General features: G+C 42.5%; 1 protein-coding gene across 3 annotated transcripts in view; it reads right to left on the bottom strand.

Annotated features, from left to right (window-relative positions):
- Nucleotides 1–15,799, bottom strand: part of LOC146860800 (SITS-binding protein-like) — a 695,607-nt gene that overhangs the window by 101,222 nt on the left and 578,586 nt on the right. For all 3 annotated transcript variants that reach the window (XM_085644760.1, XM_085644761.1, XM_085644759.1), the window contains one exon: nucleotides 4,020–4,156. In XM_085644760.1, coding sequence (XP_085500886.1) covers nucleotides 4,020–4,156 — 137 coding nt within the window. The remainder of the gene's footprint in view (nucleotides 1–4,019; nucleotides 4,157–15,799) is intronic.

The raw sequence follows: 15,799 nt of genomic DNA, 5'->3' as shown, positions 1-15,799 counted from the left end.
TCTGGGCGCCTCCCTGGACTCCGCAGAGGCAAGCGTGTGTCCTTCAGAGGAGAGGTTGTCATCAATGCTTCTCAAGTGCCAAACTCTTTTCTAAACTTCACTTCCCACAGCCAGGCAAGTGTCTTCACTACTGGGATCGATGGCCTTGTGCATCTACATTGTGCCCAATGCATGCCTTCACATGCGGCCTCTACAACAAGCACTCGTAGATCAATGGTCTCAGAGGTCAGGTCGCTGGGAAGATCGTATCTCTCTCCACCAAGCTGCCAGGGACTCCATCAGATGGTGGATGAAACATTCTCACCTGCTGCAATGAGTCTTTTTTCATCAGACGCCTCCAACACAGACAGTGGTCACAGATGCCTCAATGCAAGGCTGGGGAGCTCATATGGGCCAGCTTCAGGTACAAGGTCTCTGGTCCGAGACAGAAAGAAGTTATCACATCAACTTCTTGGAGCCACGGGCGGTCCATTTGGCGCTCAAATCCCTGTATCCATCTCTTCAATCTAGCCACATTCAGATTCAGACAGATAACACAACAACTATGTTCTATCTGAACAAGCAAGGAGGCCCCAGGTCACAAGTCCTGTCTCTGGAAGCCCAATCCATCTGGCAGTGGCTGCTGGCGAGAGGTCTCTCAATCGTCGCAATCCACATTCTAGGAACCCTGAACGTGCAGGCAGACGGCCTCAGCAGAGACTTCGTAGAAGCGCATGACTGGGTGCTCAACGAAGACGTCGCTCAAGAAGTCTTCCAGCAATGGGGAGTGCCGGACATCGATCTGTTCGCAGACGCGGCAAACACGAAATGCCCCGTCTTCGCGTCCATATTCCCCCAGCAGGGATCACGGGGGAATGCACTTTTGATCAGCTGGTCGCAGACATTGCTGTACGCTTTTCCTCCGCTCCCTCTAATCCCAGCAGTCATACAGAAGTTCTACAGGACCAACACCAGAATGATCCTGATAGTGGTGGTACCCGGATCTCCTCCAACTGTCAGAGGTTCCACACCAGAGGTTGCCCTGCCGTCTGGACTTACTGACCAAGAACGAGGGGAGAGTATTTCATCCCCAACCTCCCCTCCCTCCGGTTGACTGCATGGCTCCTGAAGTCATCCAATACGGACATCTAGACCTTTCGGCTGACTGTATGGACATTCTTAGAGAAGCAAAGAGGCCCTCCACCAGAAAGTCTTATGCGTTCAAGTGGAAGAGATTTTACCTTTGATGTAGGGACAACGCTCTTGATCCGACTCAAGGTCAAGAGCAGGTGATTCTTCCATACTTACTGCACTTGGCAAGGTCAGGCCTGAAGTACCCCTCCATCAGGGTCCACTTAGCTGCTATCACAGCTTATAGAAAGTCTCCTACCCAGACCTCATTCTTTCAACTGCCTGTGGTCAAAGATTTCCTAGAGGGGCTTAAGAAAGTGTATCTACCAGTGAGGTCCCTTTCGCCTCCCTGGGAGCTTAACATTGTCCTCACCAAATTGATGGGTGCTCCTTTCGAGCCTATTCATAAGGCATCTTTGCAGCATTTGACCTGGAAGGCTGCTTTCTTAGTAGCCATCACTTCAGCCCGCAGGGTAAGTGAGATTCAGGCCCTGTGCTGCAAGGAGCCTTACACTGTTTTCCACGCCAATAGAGTGGTGCTGCGGACTCATCCGAGTTTCCTGCCCAAGGTGGTCTCAGATTTTCACATCAATCAGATTATCACTTTGCCCACTTTCTTTCCTCAGCCAACCACTCCCCCGGAGAAAGCTTTACATTCTCTAGACCTCCGGAGGGTATTGAAGTTTTACCTTAATAAAATCCTTCCACTTAGGAAGTCTGACCGGCTCTTTGTCAATTATGGTTCAACAAATACCGGTCTGGCTGCTTCCAAAAGATCTATTTCTAGATGGCTCGTCACCTGTATAGCCTTGTCATACCAACTAGCCAACAAGGTTCTGCAGGGCAGACCACGAGCACACTCTGCCAGAGGGAAAGCTTCGACTACAGCTCTCCTTCGCAACGTTCCTATATCTAAGATTTGCAAGGCGGCTACATGGCGCTCGATACATACCTTAACACGCCATTACTGCCTAGATTTAGATGCACAGGCTGATGCCCAGGTGGGGCAGGCCTCTTTGAGGAATTTGTTTGCATAACTGCTGTTTGAATGTGATGTTACTTCATGTTCTAGATGCTCTGTTGCTCGTCGCAAGACTTTGGGTATGGGCTGCTACTCTATTCATAGGTTATGACTATTGATGAGTATCCCCTGGATGAGAAGGATTAGTTACTTACCTGTAATCCTAGTTCTCATCCAGGGGTATACTCATCAAAGTCATAAGCGACCCACCCACCTTCCCGGACGAGCATTCTCTTCAAGTTATTGTTTATTGATTACAGATCTACTCAGGTGCATATGCACCGTCAAAAAGAACTGACCTAACTGCCACCTGTGGTGCATCATGGGAGCAAGGTGTCTCCTGCAGGTCTTAGAGGCACAGTACCCCTACTCTAATGCCTTAAAGGCAAGGTGTCAGTTTTCTTTGTTTCTTAGTACTCTGCTGAAGCCTACAGGCAAATGCCTGCAATTACAAGTTTGCTTTATGGCAATAAAGCGTTATTGTATGACAATTGTTTCGTGCTTCCTTTTTTTCCTTATGAGTACTACAATGCAAACCTATGTAATTTCAGCATTTTTGCCATGTTTGAAACATTTTAGGCTGCATGTATATGTTTTCACATATGCATATAAATATGTATATATATGTATTTTCTATATGCTCCGGGCACATGGGCGGGGATTATTCATAGATTATTACTTTGATGAGTATACCCCTGGATACGAACTAGGATTACAGGTAAGTAACTAATCCTTATTTTACCTTAATGAACTACTATGATTTGGGGAACGATTGGCTGTCTCCTTAATGGATAACAAAATATAACAGATACAACACTTTTGGGGAAATCTGCACATTTGGCAAATTATGTGGCAAATGCAGTACATTCATACTTCTGCGGTAAACACTGAAGCCATTATAGCCTAAATCCATTGACCTTCACCACTGTCCACTGCTTCAATAATAATGTATTCAAGAAAGGAAAACTAAGCCTAACCATTCTAATCCCATTTCTAATTCCAGTCATTTCCCAGATTAGCTTCATGTTGAAGAAAACCGCTTTTTCAAACAAACTACCCAAAAATAGATATGTAATATAAAAAAAATGCACAATGGGTACTATGTGCAATATATTCCTATATTGTCATCTCGATGTTCCGATGACATTTAAGGGACACTGATATGTATGTCGGAATCGACAACCAGTAAATTAGAATTTACTGTGCTAGAAATGGTAACCAGTGTGTTAGATTTACTCAGATGTTTGAAAATCTGTGAAACTGTTCAGCTCCTGGTTTTCAAATAAGGATCAATGCAGTTTCAGGTGCTGGCCTTGCTTCGCCCTGGATATGCAGCAGCTTAGCTTTTGTATCCCTCAGGGACTGGTGTCATGGCCTATGAAGCGTCACTTTTGTGGACTTCCAGGGAGTCCTAAGTGAGAGTCGACGCTGGTCTCCAGGCAGGCAGGGACACATTATCTCACTTTAAAAAATGGATCTTGAGGAGAGGCTTTTAAGAGTCTGTCTTCATGATATTGACTGTACAGATATATTACAAGAAATACCTTGTACCTGCTGGTAGCGGACCAGCATGAAGTAACGGGTAGACACAAATACACATGCATGCATGGATCTTGAAGGACTCGTGTGTGGTTTGCACGTCGCCTTTTGCCCCATCAGGCTGGCGTGCATGAAATGTACACCAACGACAAGAGCTAAACATGTCGCTGTGCTCCATTACAAAGCTCCGTGTAATGCAAGTCCCCAAACAGGATAAGCTACACATTCATAGAAAGGACACAATGTGCGGCTACAGGGCTGCGGCATCGCTGACAGGGCTTGCTGTTGTGCAAATCGACTCCAGTTATTAAGAGCAAATACAAGTAAAGTGGTAATTGATTAATATTACCTACTGCATCCGGAATGAAAAAGCTGTAGCCCAGCAGACTGTAGTGAAGCACAGAAGGAATAACCCCTTTTAGGCCAGAGTAGCTCCAATCAGAGTGAAGGGGAGTCATTTGAATGAAGAGAGGAAGATGATTCAATCTAAAATAAACAAATGGCAATTAGTTGCAAACACGAATAGTTACTTTTTGATTTCGTAGCATTTTGTAGCGCAGTCACAAGGCTTAGAAAGATTCAGGGCCAGATGTACGACCCTTTCATTTAGCACCTCGCAATTTACGACACATTGCGAGTCGCGAATTGCGAGGCGCTAAATGAAATGTACAACAGTGTGTTTACACTGTTTTGCGATTCCCAATGGGGTTGCAAATTGTGAGGATCATTAATATTAATGACCCTCTCACAATTTGCGAGCCCATTGTGAATGCCAGCCCTCCCAGTGATGGTGGCCTGCTGGGCTCAGCAGACCACCTTGTGTGGGACTGCTTTTTAATAAAGCAGCTTTTTTTTATGCAGCCCGTTTTCCTTAAAGGAAAACAGGATGCATTTAAAAAAAACCAAATGAAACGTTTTCGTTTCATTTTTTAAGGGCCGGCAATGGTCCCTGGGACCACTGCCTGCCCTTAAAAAATTATATTGCATGCATTTGCAAAGGGGAAGGGGGCAATTGCATTACCACCTATTTGAAGTAGGTGGTAATTGCGAGTGTTTTGCGACCGCAATTGCAGTCACAAAACATTAGTACATTGTTTTTGAGATTCGGTATTTGGAAAGGAACACCCCTTCCAAATAGCGAGTCGCAAAAAAATTGCGACTCGCTAAATAGGCTATGTACATGGCCCAATATGTTTTTTACATGGCAAACGGGTTCGCAAATCCATTTGCACATGCAGAAACAGGTCGTACATCTGGCCCACAGTTCTCAAATAACTCATTCTGCATAACTGAGGGCGGTGAACTTGAATGCAAGCTGGCAGTAGGACTGCACTTCCACCAACATAAAACGCAAGTCGTAGACAAGGAAGACACTTTAAAGATATGTGAAATATTACATGTGAACATATTTCTATTTTAGTGTGTCACAATATGCGAGAATAGTCTTAATCTGATGTTTGTTTTCTACATGTGAAAGAAAAAGGTTTCAATGTTAGTTTCTTAAGTCTGATAGCATGCAGTCTTGCTAGTCATACACCTTTGAAGGAAGAACACATGCTGGCCAGAAGTCCCAAGAGCAGAGCTAGGAGTACAAAAGGGTAAGCTGTGGGTAACAGATGGAAGGACATAGTTTCTAATTTTGTAGAGGGCGCAGTGGCACCAGGTCCTAGAGCAATGAGGGAGCCAATGCTCACCAAACATGACTGTCTTATACTACCCAGTCAATGCCCGTGGGAAGAGGGCATTTTCCTCCCATGCAGTAGGGCCTATGATGCTCTTACCATTTATGCAACTGAGCAAATGCTACCCTTAGCGATCCCATATTAATATCCATGTTTTTAGGTCGCGTATTCGAGACCTCTTGTATATACTTTAGTATAGACTTATATGTGTATGTACTTTGTGGGCTCTGGAGATCAGCCCTAGGACTTGTCTGCTTCGGGACTTTTTTTCTGTATAACTGCCTCTATTTAACTGTCTTGATAGAAAACGACCAGTAGAGGTCAATAAAATACAAGAATTGTTTCTGTTGAGGGACTTAATTTCTTTAATTTTGTGGCAATTGCCTCAATTTAACGTTCTTGATAGAAAAAGACCAGCAGAGGTCAGTAAAATACCAGATTCACTTTAACATTCTCTAGATTCCAGTCCATAGAAATTGTCTTCCACAAGCACCCGTAGACAATATTTTTCTCAAATTTTGTATTTTCCGTGATATGACCACCGAAGGTCCTGATTTTATATTAAAAACAGAGCTTTGGACTTTACCATTTCGCGCTGAAAGGCAATATTTCTCTCCATGTGTTCCCATACCTGGCATATTATGCTGTTTGGTGCTTACTTGCCCTCCATGTTAAAGAACAGTAGATGTTTCAGCACCCAGGCTAATGTGCTGCATAGCTAAATACAACTAAGGTCCCAAAGGCGAGACTGATTGCATTGCAAATTTCTTGTTTAGGTATTGCTTGAAAGCACTGCTGTTACCATACCTTATGTGGCTATTTCGTTATATCATCTGTGTTAGCAATAATCTAATGGTACCTAGGGCTTGTGAAGTCCCTTAGATGGAGCCATCAAAGTAGCCAAATTGTAAAAGAATTTTGGGTGTGTTTTGGAAATATTGGAAAAATATGCTGGGCAAAGTCTGGTTTTCTTTTGAAGAATGGCATCAACAAAAGATATGCTGAGCTAAGATTGCCCCCTACCTAACTTTCAGGAACAGGCAGACTTTCAAGGAAAAATACCTTTTTACAAAGGTTCTGCAATTTTCTTAGTGGTAGTAATGTTTTTGTACTTTTGTGGTTTCTACATACCTGCAGTTTGTGGTGGAAACATGTAAAACGTATGAGTGAACCAGAAAATGTTATACATTACTGAAAAATAGACAGCGTTCTGAATTCAGAAAGGGATCATTTGTGAAGATCGCTCTTGGTTTTTCCAAAACTAATCATTGAACTATTAAAAACTAATAAAAGTAAGTGGGAGAAAACAGAAATCGGTAAGAATGTTTTCATCTGTTATTTTTTCCCCAATTGCCAATCTTCATAAGTAACATACTGTTACACGTTAAGCATGGACATCACCACTGTTGCAGCTTATAATGATTTTTCATTCAGTACCGTTCAGGAATCAATTCATATGGTAAAATATAATGAATAAATATGTATGAGGGAAACCTATGTATTTTCTAAATGTACCCAAGATAAGGAATTTTGGAACACTGAGTAATTGTACTAGTGTAAGTTGCTCCTAATATCATGTGATTAAGAGGGCTTTTTGCAAAATAGGTTCTTCTTGCACACTTAAGAGAACTCTATTTGGTAATACCAAAAGCTCTACTATTCTATAATCCCGCACTTTTTTCATAGAAAAAAGGTACACCACTTGTGTGGATCGGTCTATTACCAATGACAGGAAAGGCTCAAAAATTCAACAAGGAAATATAAAATTTTTTCCTTTGAACATCTTTGATTTGGTGATGTGGGTAGCTGTTGTATTTGGGTTCAGGCGTGGGTGGCACCCAGAGAAACCTTTCAAGCTTAGACATTTCTAAAAAACTAAACACCCAAGAAGGTGGTGTGGCCTGTGTAGATTTCACTATGGTTTCTGTAGTAACTGACTCCAGGCTGTTTGTAGTGTTTCAGGAGTATTTATTTTAGTAGTTACAATTCCAGTAGTTCAGCCCCACTAGGAGCAGCCAGCATGCTGCTCAGCCCTTCTCAACTGTAGCCTCTCACTCCCATAGCATAGCATGAACCACATTAGAACCAGGATACTACATATCCTCCTTTCTTCCAAAAAAAACTAGAAAAGAACACTGTAACAGGTGAAGAGAAAAGGAGCAAAGCAGAAACAAGATGAAGCTAGATGAACGAAAGAGAGAACCCAATAGAGCAGAAACAAAATCCAGAAGCTAGACGAACGGAAGAAAGGAGAGAACCAGAGACTATGAAGAGCAGTGGGATGAAAATGGAAACATCAAGAGAAATGTAATAAATCAGAAAAACATAAACCATTACCCATCCTCCTTCCTATAAATAAACACAGAAGAATGAAACAGAATAGAAGGAGAAAGAAGAGAAATACAATAGATTACTCACACTTCTCCATCATGTAATGAAAACTGAATAATAAATAGAGAACAGCACTGGGCTATAGTGTTAAAATGAAACAAAGCGTAACATCAAGAGTAAAAACAAACGCCCAGTGTAACGTAAACCATGCACTATGGTAATGGGACTGGAACCCAAACCATACACCCATTAAGGGTAACAACACGCTTGTGCAGGGATAACCTCGAGGGGAGGTAAAACGTTGTGTACAGTTGCAATAAAGAAAAACCACATTGTAAAACATGCACAATGTAAAAAAAAATGAGAGACAGTGTGATACACCTCGGAAGGTCAAATGTTGTGCACTGTACAGTGGGTCAAAAACCATGAGAGACACCTCGTAATGAGGCAAAATCATGGTAAACAGTAGCAATGGGAGTGAAATCCACGCTACACTCCCCGTGTGGGGAGGAAAACAAAATGCACAGAACAATGGGGAAACAACCCAAAGAACACCCTTCGTGTAGTGGTAAGATAACTGTGCACAGTGGCAATAAAACTAAAGCCTATCCAACACATCTCACAAGGAGGTAACAAAATCGTGCACTGTGTGAGGGTAAAAAGCTTGTGCACTGTACAAAAAGGGATGAGACCCCATGGAACACACCTCGTAAGGAGGTAGTAACCATGTGCACCAGTCAGGTAGCTAAACACTAAGAGTACAGACACCCCACAAGGAGGTAATTACGTTGTGTACTCCGTGACGTAACAGAAACCCTCACGGCACCCTATGTAGGGTAAAAGTATAAGAAATAGTTTAGTGTAACAAAATTTAAAAACATAACTTAACTGGTTCTGCAGACTGGAGATAAATTAAAGTCAACAGCATCCCCTTAGAAAACAATTCAAGTAAAAACAAACTCTGCATACAAGTGTGAAAACATTTGTAAATTAGAATTGTGCATCCCTAGGTAACCTGTACTGAAAACAAAAGTAAAGCTTTAAACTTAACATAAACAATGCATCTCAGCTGGAATATAGAGTCCCTTGTTAACTAGTTGTAGAAGCAGTAGTAGTAAAAGCGTGGTTAAGGTCATCCTGTAAACAAAATGCAGAGTCTCACCAAAGATTGCGAAACATGTTGTCTGTAAATTGTCAGTCACTGGCCCAATGTATATAAAAGAAAATGGTGGTTGACAGCATCTACACTCAGAAATAAGACAGTAACCTTTTGTTGTATTCCTCTTTAGGTGTCCGTATATAGGTTTCCCTGTAATATGTCCTTATATAGTCACAATTCGCATTGCCCTTATATAGGCATAAGATCCCAGTCTTTATTTAGGCATTAGCCATGTTATCCAAATACAGGCATGGTCACCTACATCCGTCCACCCCAACGTCACAACGAGTTCTTAGAAACCAGACCCTTAAGCTCTTGGGAGTTCCCCTAGCACAGGATTATTGATTTCTCCAAGAACTCATTTATTATGCATGAACCGCTATTCCTTAAGGGTTAATTCCTGACGTCTTCCTCTGCCCGACTTTATGTCAATGCTAAAACATTCCAAGGCACCTACCAGGTGTAAATATACCTTCCCGTGCCCAAGCAAGTAGGAGGAGACCGTGTCCCGGCCTGACGCACTGACAAGAGACGCTGTCATCCCTGCTCAAACAGAATACAGCTTCCAGTGTTCTGACTCCCTTCGCGGGGTGTTAGAGTTCGAGACCCGGAAAGAGATTCCCACCTCTCTCATTCTCAAGGTATGGAGCTGACTAGAACCTAGCGGGACTCTTGGCATACTATACTAAACCATAGAATAACATCCTATAGATTACAGCACCTACTTCTTACATAGTACTACACTTAGGTTAGGTACACTGGGGTAGAACTAGTTAGAGAAGCATCTCATGATTACTCGCATTTTTAGCCTATGTTATTTATGTATATGAATATATGTGTTGTAGCTAAAAGATAATGCTAGCGCAGTAATATTTCTTTCTACTGCTTACGCTGTACATAATATATCTCGCATACTGTCTTGTGATTATAACAGCTCATATCTCTTACACGAGAAACAAGACTGTTCAATACATCCTTTTATTGAAACGCCCGTCTATTTTTTCTGTGTAACTCTGAAGAAACTAAGTATGCTCGATTGGCTGAGTGAAACTGTTATCTGTTGTTTCCACGATTCTGAGAGTCTGATTCTAAAGGGAAACAAAGTTGTCATGTTTATGCGGTTGCCAGAAACTACTCCCTTCTTGTTTACAATGAGTTTCTAGTGGCCTCTGAGTTAGCTGGCACAAAGTAATTAAGTTTAATATACTCAATAGGGGCATACTGACCTCAGTCCTATGCCAAAGCCTATTAGGGAAATAGGAACTACACTACATGGCGCCCAAACGTTTGGTAAGGCACTAATTTAACGCTAAATACTGAGTAATTCAATCGTGCTTTTCTCAGTGACCCCTACTCACACACTCCATAAGATGTCTGGAGTGGGTAGGGTTAAGTATCCACCAAAGCTGAATAGGACAACATCCTACATATTAGCTGTTTGGTTTGTTCAACGATGAAGGATACAGTGTTCCAATAAAATTGTGCACCTTATCTTGGTTTCCTTGAAACTTGTTCTACATTCTTCAAAAACAATGTCCCAGAACGGGGATAATGCTGGGACTTTTCCAGTAGTATCAGCTTTTAATTTTACAGGTTTAAATGAAACCGATGAGGGTGTTATAAACATCCCTCCAAACTTAAGAAGAGCCATCACACTAAAACTTATAAAACACGGCCTAACACCAAGAGGTGGTAGAGCAGTTTTCGTGATAGAGGCACACAAATCTTTTCAGACAGAGGTATTCTATTCATGGATTGTATTCTCAGAATCGAATCCAGTAACAAAAGTATTTCACTTCTTTAAAGAAGATGAACCACCTGAGGAATATATTCCTTTCGAGGATATTGAAATTCCACTCACATACCAGGAGCATAATCTCTGGTTTAAGGGTGCGCTAAAACATCACAAAAACATTACCATGCTCGGTCCACTAAGTAGACCAGGAGCAACATGGCCGAATTTAGCCGGCTACACACCTCATCCTGAAATTGAAGAGATGTCAGATGAGGAATTACTTACTCAAATACAAGAGTTAATAAAAATTTACAGACAATTAGTCCAATATGTCAAGCAGACTTTCACAGTCTAACCACCAATAACCACTCCAAATCAAACCCCTCAACAATGGTATACACTAAAAATTACTCCACAGACTTTACACGCAGTCATGGGTAAAATGCCCACTAAACGTGAACAAATTCCCTTCTGGATAGCTAAAAAAATTACTCAAATGGAAGCAGTATTTACAAAAACTAGCCCTTATGAGATACACAGAATCCTAACAATCTGTTTGCCAATGGGGATCACACCACAACTGGAAGACTGCACCACTTGGGGCACAGTCTTTGCTGCGATCGATACTAAAACACATGGTGTTCGGTCAATTGCAGTAATACCAGATGTCCTGAAATAAATTCAAAACGAATGCGGGGCAGAGCCTGCTCTGAATCTAGGTATGAAATTACTGAAAAACTTCGACCAGGTCTCAACAATAATATTATCTAATATTAAAGGGGAGGCAGCATCAGTGGCGATCCGCCAACGCTTAAGGAAATTTAATGTAACAGAACATCAACATGAACTACCCAGAATAATAGAAAAATCTTATGCAGAATTAGGTAGAGACAGTTTGGGTGGAAAACCTTTGAAGCCAAAACTGTCTGAAGGTCCTGAGAAGGACTCTAATATTCAAAATCCTACATCTTCTAAAAAGAAGTGGGAAACTAATAAACAAAATTCAAAAGAGAAACGTTCTCAATCCCGAGGTAGGTCGCCTCAAAAAAAGCCCTCTGAAAGGAGGCATAACCTCAGGAATAGGGATACTTTAAGAAAACCTGACAGGTATCAGGATACTGATACACGTTCCTCTCGTACCTTTCAGATATCGTCACAGACATCAGAAAGAAGAGGGCGGTCAGATCACAAAGAAGAAAGCGTGAAATCCAAAGATGATCAACACGTTCAGAAAAATAAATCAAATCCTCAATTCACAAAAAAGAAGGAAGCAGGTCTGAAGATCAGACATGCCAAGAATTCTGAGAACACAGCTCAAGAATGGAGAATTGGCTCAGACAATGCTGGACAGTGCAGCAGATGTAACAATAGCTCGCCAGAACCTGAAGGAACTTCTGGAGATAGTGGACTTGAATGAATACATCACAGTAGAGACTGTAGGCACCTTGGTTAGTACTCCACAAAAGTTATATGAAATAACACTCTGAATGGAGGGAGACATACCAAGAAAAGTGAAAGCACTCTTTTGGGAGAAACTTTCAAGGGGTTATGATATACTTCTAGCAGAACAGGACTGGCCACCAAAATTTGTTAGGGAGTGCCCACACGGCGAGGACATCATTATGCCAGCCTTCTCCAACCATATTACAATTCACCTAAAATATACTTATGCCAGGAATTGGGCAATAGCCCAGGCCCCAGCATTATACAACAAGCATTTGCAATGCAATAAGTCTCGCATTATTAAAGTTTGAGCTATTGGCATTGCTAAATAATGCAACACCAATAGCTCAAACTTTATTAATGCAAGACCTGCTGCATTACAAATGCCTCAGTTAGCGATAAAACTGGGTAATAGATTATACGTGGCAAGATACAGGGACTTGAATTGTATTTGTTCGTAGTGTGGCAGCCAGTGCAGCACGAGAAGAGCAGGAGGACCGTAATCCCACATATACTCAGCCTGGATATGGCGAGTGTGTGTATTTGTATAACTATAACTGAGTATTATCAGCTAAATACTGATGGATAAGAGCCATCTCTATATAATCACAAGGATGTACAAAATCACATTACCACATGAGATCAGTGCTCAGGAACCGAGATAGGTTGAAATTCAGAAGCAGGTGGCCTGGGAGTCACTTTGTCAACTTTTCAAAACTCTCAAGCTGTTGCAGACCCCTGCTTGGTATGCAACTAATAACAGAAACATCATCACTATGGTACCCTTTGGCAACTCACACTGCTGCGTGTCACCTGTTTACCTGCCCTTGGCCTAAGGTGAACACGATCCATTGTTCTGTCACTGCCACCTCATGGTTGCTCGTGGGCCCCTGCCAGCACCTGGCATGACCCGCCCTGCCTCAGCCTGACAATAAGAACCTAGCACGTTCCCCGTCACTGACCTGACCATGCCTGTGCCCTTTTCTAGCTACTCACCGGCCGCTGACGGGTCCTTCCTGTGTGTATTCTCCTGCCTCCTCACGGGAGAGGAAGCTCACTGTGCCGTGCCAGAGACGTCGCCAGCACCCGGTGGCCTTCTATGGGATCCCCTTCTCCAGCAGCAGCGCGAAGACAAGGCGAACACCACTTGGAGTGCCAGCCCACCTGCGGTTGGGCGGTGTTTCGAGATGGTGGGCAGTTCCTTCCGAAGGAGGGGGAGGGGCTGTTTACCGTTGGGCGGATCTTTTTTGTATAATAACCGGTTGCAGACGTTATTGGTCAGAGCCCTTTTGGTACCGCCCACAGCCTGTCAATCAATGCAGACCTGCCGTCTCATTGATTGCCTTTGTTTATGGAATTTAAATCGACTCTCCCAAATATTGAATGATCGGTAGAGTGCAAAGACCGAGAGACAAGAGGGTATTTTACTGACGGTCATTGGTAGCAACCAGAAAGCTGCTTCATACTCAGGGACAAGGACAGGAGCGAAATGAGGAGGAAATTCTCTTCACTTGCCTTCCAAACAAGCAGCAGTGAAAGCGATTGCAACAGCGATCGCTATTGTAAAAAAAAAAAAAACACCCACGAGAGGTGCGCGCAAGCGCGCCACAGTGCAACATGTGCTTTCAATTATCGCGCCCGTGTCTGGGCACGATAATTGAAACCACATGGCCTTTGGTGCGTGTAATAGACATTAATAGGCCATGGGCGGAGCAGCGCGACCGCCTTTGGCCTATTGCGTGCCGTCTTAGTGAAAAACACACACACACAAAGCCCAATCGCGTGGGCCAAAAGGAAACGCACATGCACGAGCGTGTGCGATACCTAGGCCGATTTTCAAACCCCGTACAAGAGGACTCTCGCTGTGTGAGCAGTGCTGAGCACTGCAACGCTAGGAGAGAGACCTAAAAATCATGTAGGATGGGATGAGGACTCACCTCACCACAAAATACAGCTAAAAAATCAACCTACTGCACAAAGGCAGTACCCAATAAAGCAAGAAGCTAAAAGACAGGTCAGGGAGATCTTAGATCAACTTGAATACCAAGAGGTGATTGAAACATGCAGCTCCTCAATGAACAATCCTTTGTTTCCTGTATCCAAATCAGACAATACATATGGTGTAGTTTTGGATTACAGACACTTGAACACTTGTTCCAAAACATTTGCAGTGCAAAATACACAAAGTACAGCATTAATGAATAACAGTGCGTAAAAAATATAAAACCACATTGGACATTTCAAATGGTTTCTTTTGTCAAAACATAGCACCTGAAAGCAGGTACTTAACAGCTTTCTCAATAATGGGGACCCAACGTCAATTTTGTAGACTCCCACAAGGGTTCAAAAATAGCCCGGGGTTATTCTCAGCAAGGGTAACAGAGTTACTACAAATTTATGATAATGAGGCATTGTCATATGTCGATGACATCTTTCCGACAGACGATGACCTAGATAGGCACTTGAACAGGGTGAATACCATTATACTGGGCTTCGCCTCTGTGGGCTATAAATTCAACTTAAAAAAATCCAGGATTGCCCATCTCATTGTCCTTTTCCTAGGATATGAGCTTTCAAGTGAAGGCAAGAGCCTGGCAGCTAACTTTTTAGAAAAGTGTGCGCTGCTCCAACCTCCATAAACGCTGAAAAATTTCCAATCCACCTAAAATTTGGAAGAACTTACATTCTAAATTACGCAGAAAGGGTTAAACCTCTCTACGAACTAATCAAACATGATTTTACAACAAAACATTGGACACAAGAACACACAGACATCCTGTGTTCACTCCAAGCTAACATGTTAGCAACAAATCATTTACAAACACGTGTAAATAAACAATGGGTCAATGCGGATTCACCTATTTAACATTTAATGAATGTGAAAAAGTACCAATAGCATACAAATCACATTTGTATACACAAGCAGAAATGCGCTTCACTTCAACAGAAAAGATACTGACAGCATTTCAAACCGCTGTAGCAAAAGAAAGAGCACTAGCTCAGGGGAAACAAATTATTGTCATGACTCCAGTACCAGCCTTAGAGGCGGTTACAAAAGGAAGCATTCCAAATGCAAAAGCTTTACTTCCTAGATGGATACAATGGGTTAATTATCTTGCTGCAACGGATGTTGAATGCATTTTTGATCCTGATTTAAAAACACAAGCGTTCCTGCAATATGAACATGAATGTCCTCTGCCCACTGAAATTCTGCCTCTCGATCAGTACGAGTTTATAATTTATACTGATGGATCAGCACAACCCGCTACAGGGAGTAAGCAAGCTTACAGTGCACCGTGCGCAATCGTTAAAGGTCGCATGCGCAATGGTAACTTCTGACCAATGGTCACTAAAACTCAATCTCTAGGAGATTGTACAGCTCAGCGAGCTGAACTACAAGCATTCAAACTGGCACTAGAAAGTACAGATCCCGAATTCCCCACACTTATAGTGTGCGATTCCTTTTACTGTGTTCAGTCATATAATGAATATTTACATAATTAGCTTCAAAAGGGATTCGAAGATGCAAAAGGTGGCACAATAAAGCATAAAACACTTTGGGAACAAGTAGTACAGTTGAGAAACGAACTACCAAAAGCTCATGTGATAGACACGATGAGTCATCAACATGATGGCGTTCACGCTGCAGGGAATTCATTGGCTGATGTAGCCGCAAAGGGGGCTGTTCAGATGGCTTCCGTAGCTGCGATCACTCGTTCAAAAACGAAAATAGACAGTGAGATATTGTTGGCTGTCAATGCTTCAAGCAAATGCAGTGG

The sequence above is a fragment of the Triturus cristatus genome, chromosome 3_1, assembly GCF_964204655.1.
Source record: "Triturus cristatus chromosome 3_1, aTriCri1.1, whole genome shotgun sequence".
In the NCBI taxonomy this organism is placed as follows: Eukaryota; Metazoa; Chordata; class Amphibia; order Caudata; family Salamandridae; genus Triturus; species Triturus cristatus.
Note: the sequence above shows the minus strand (reverse complement) of the source record. Positions and strands in the feature narration are given on the sequence as shown.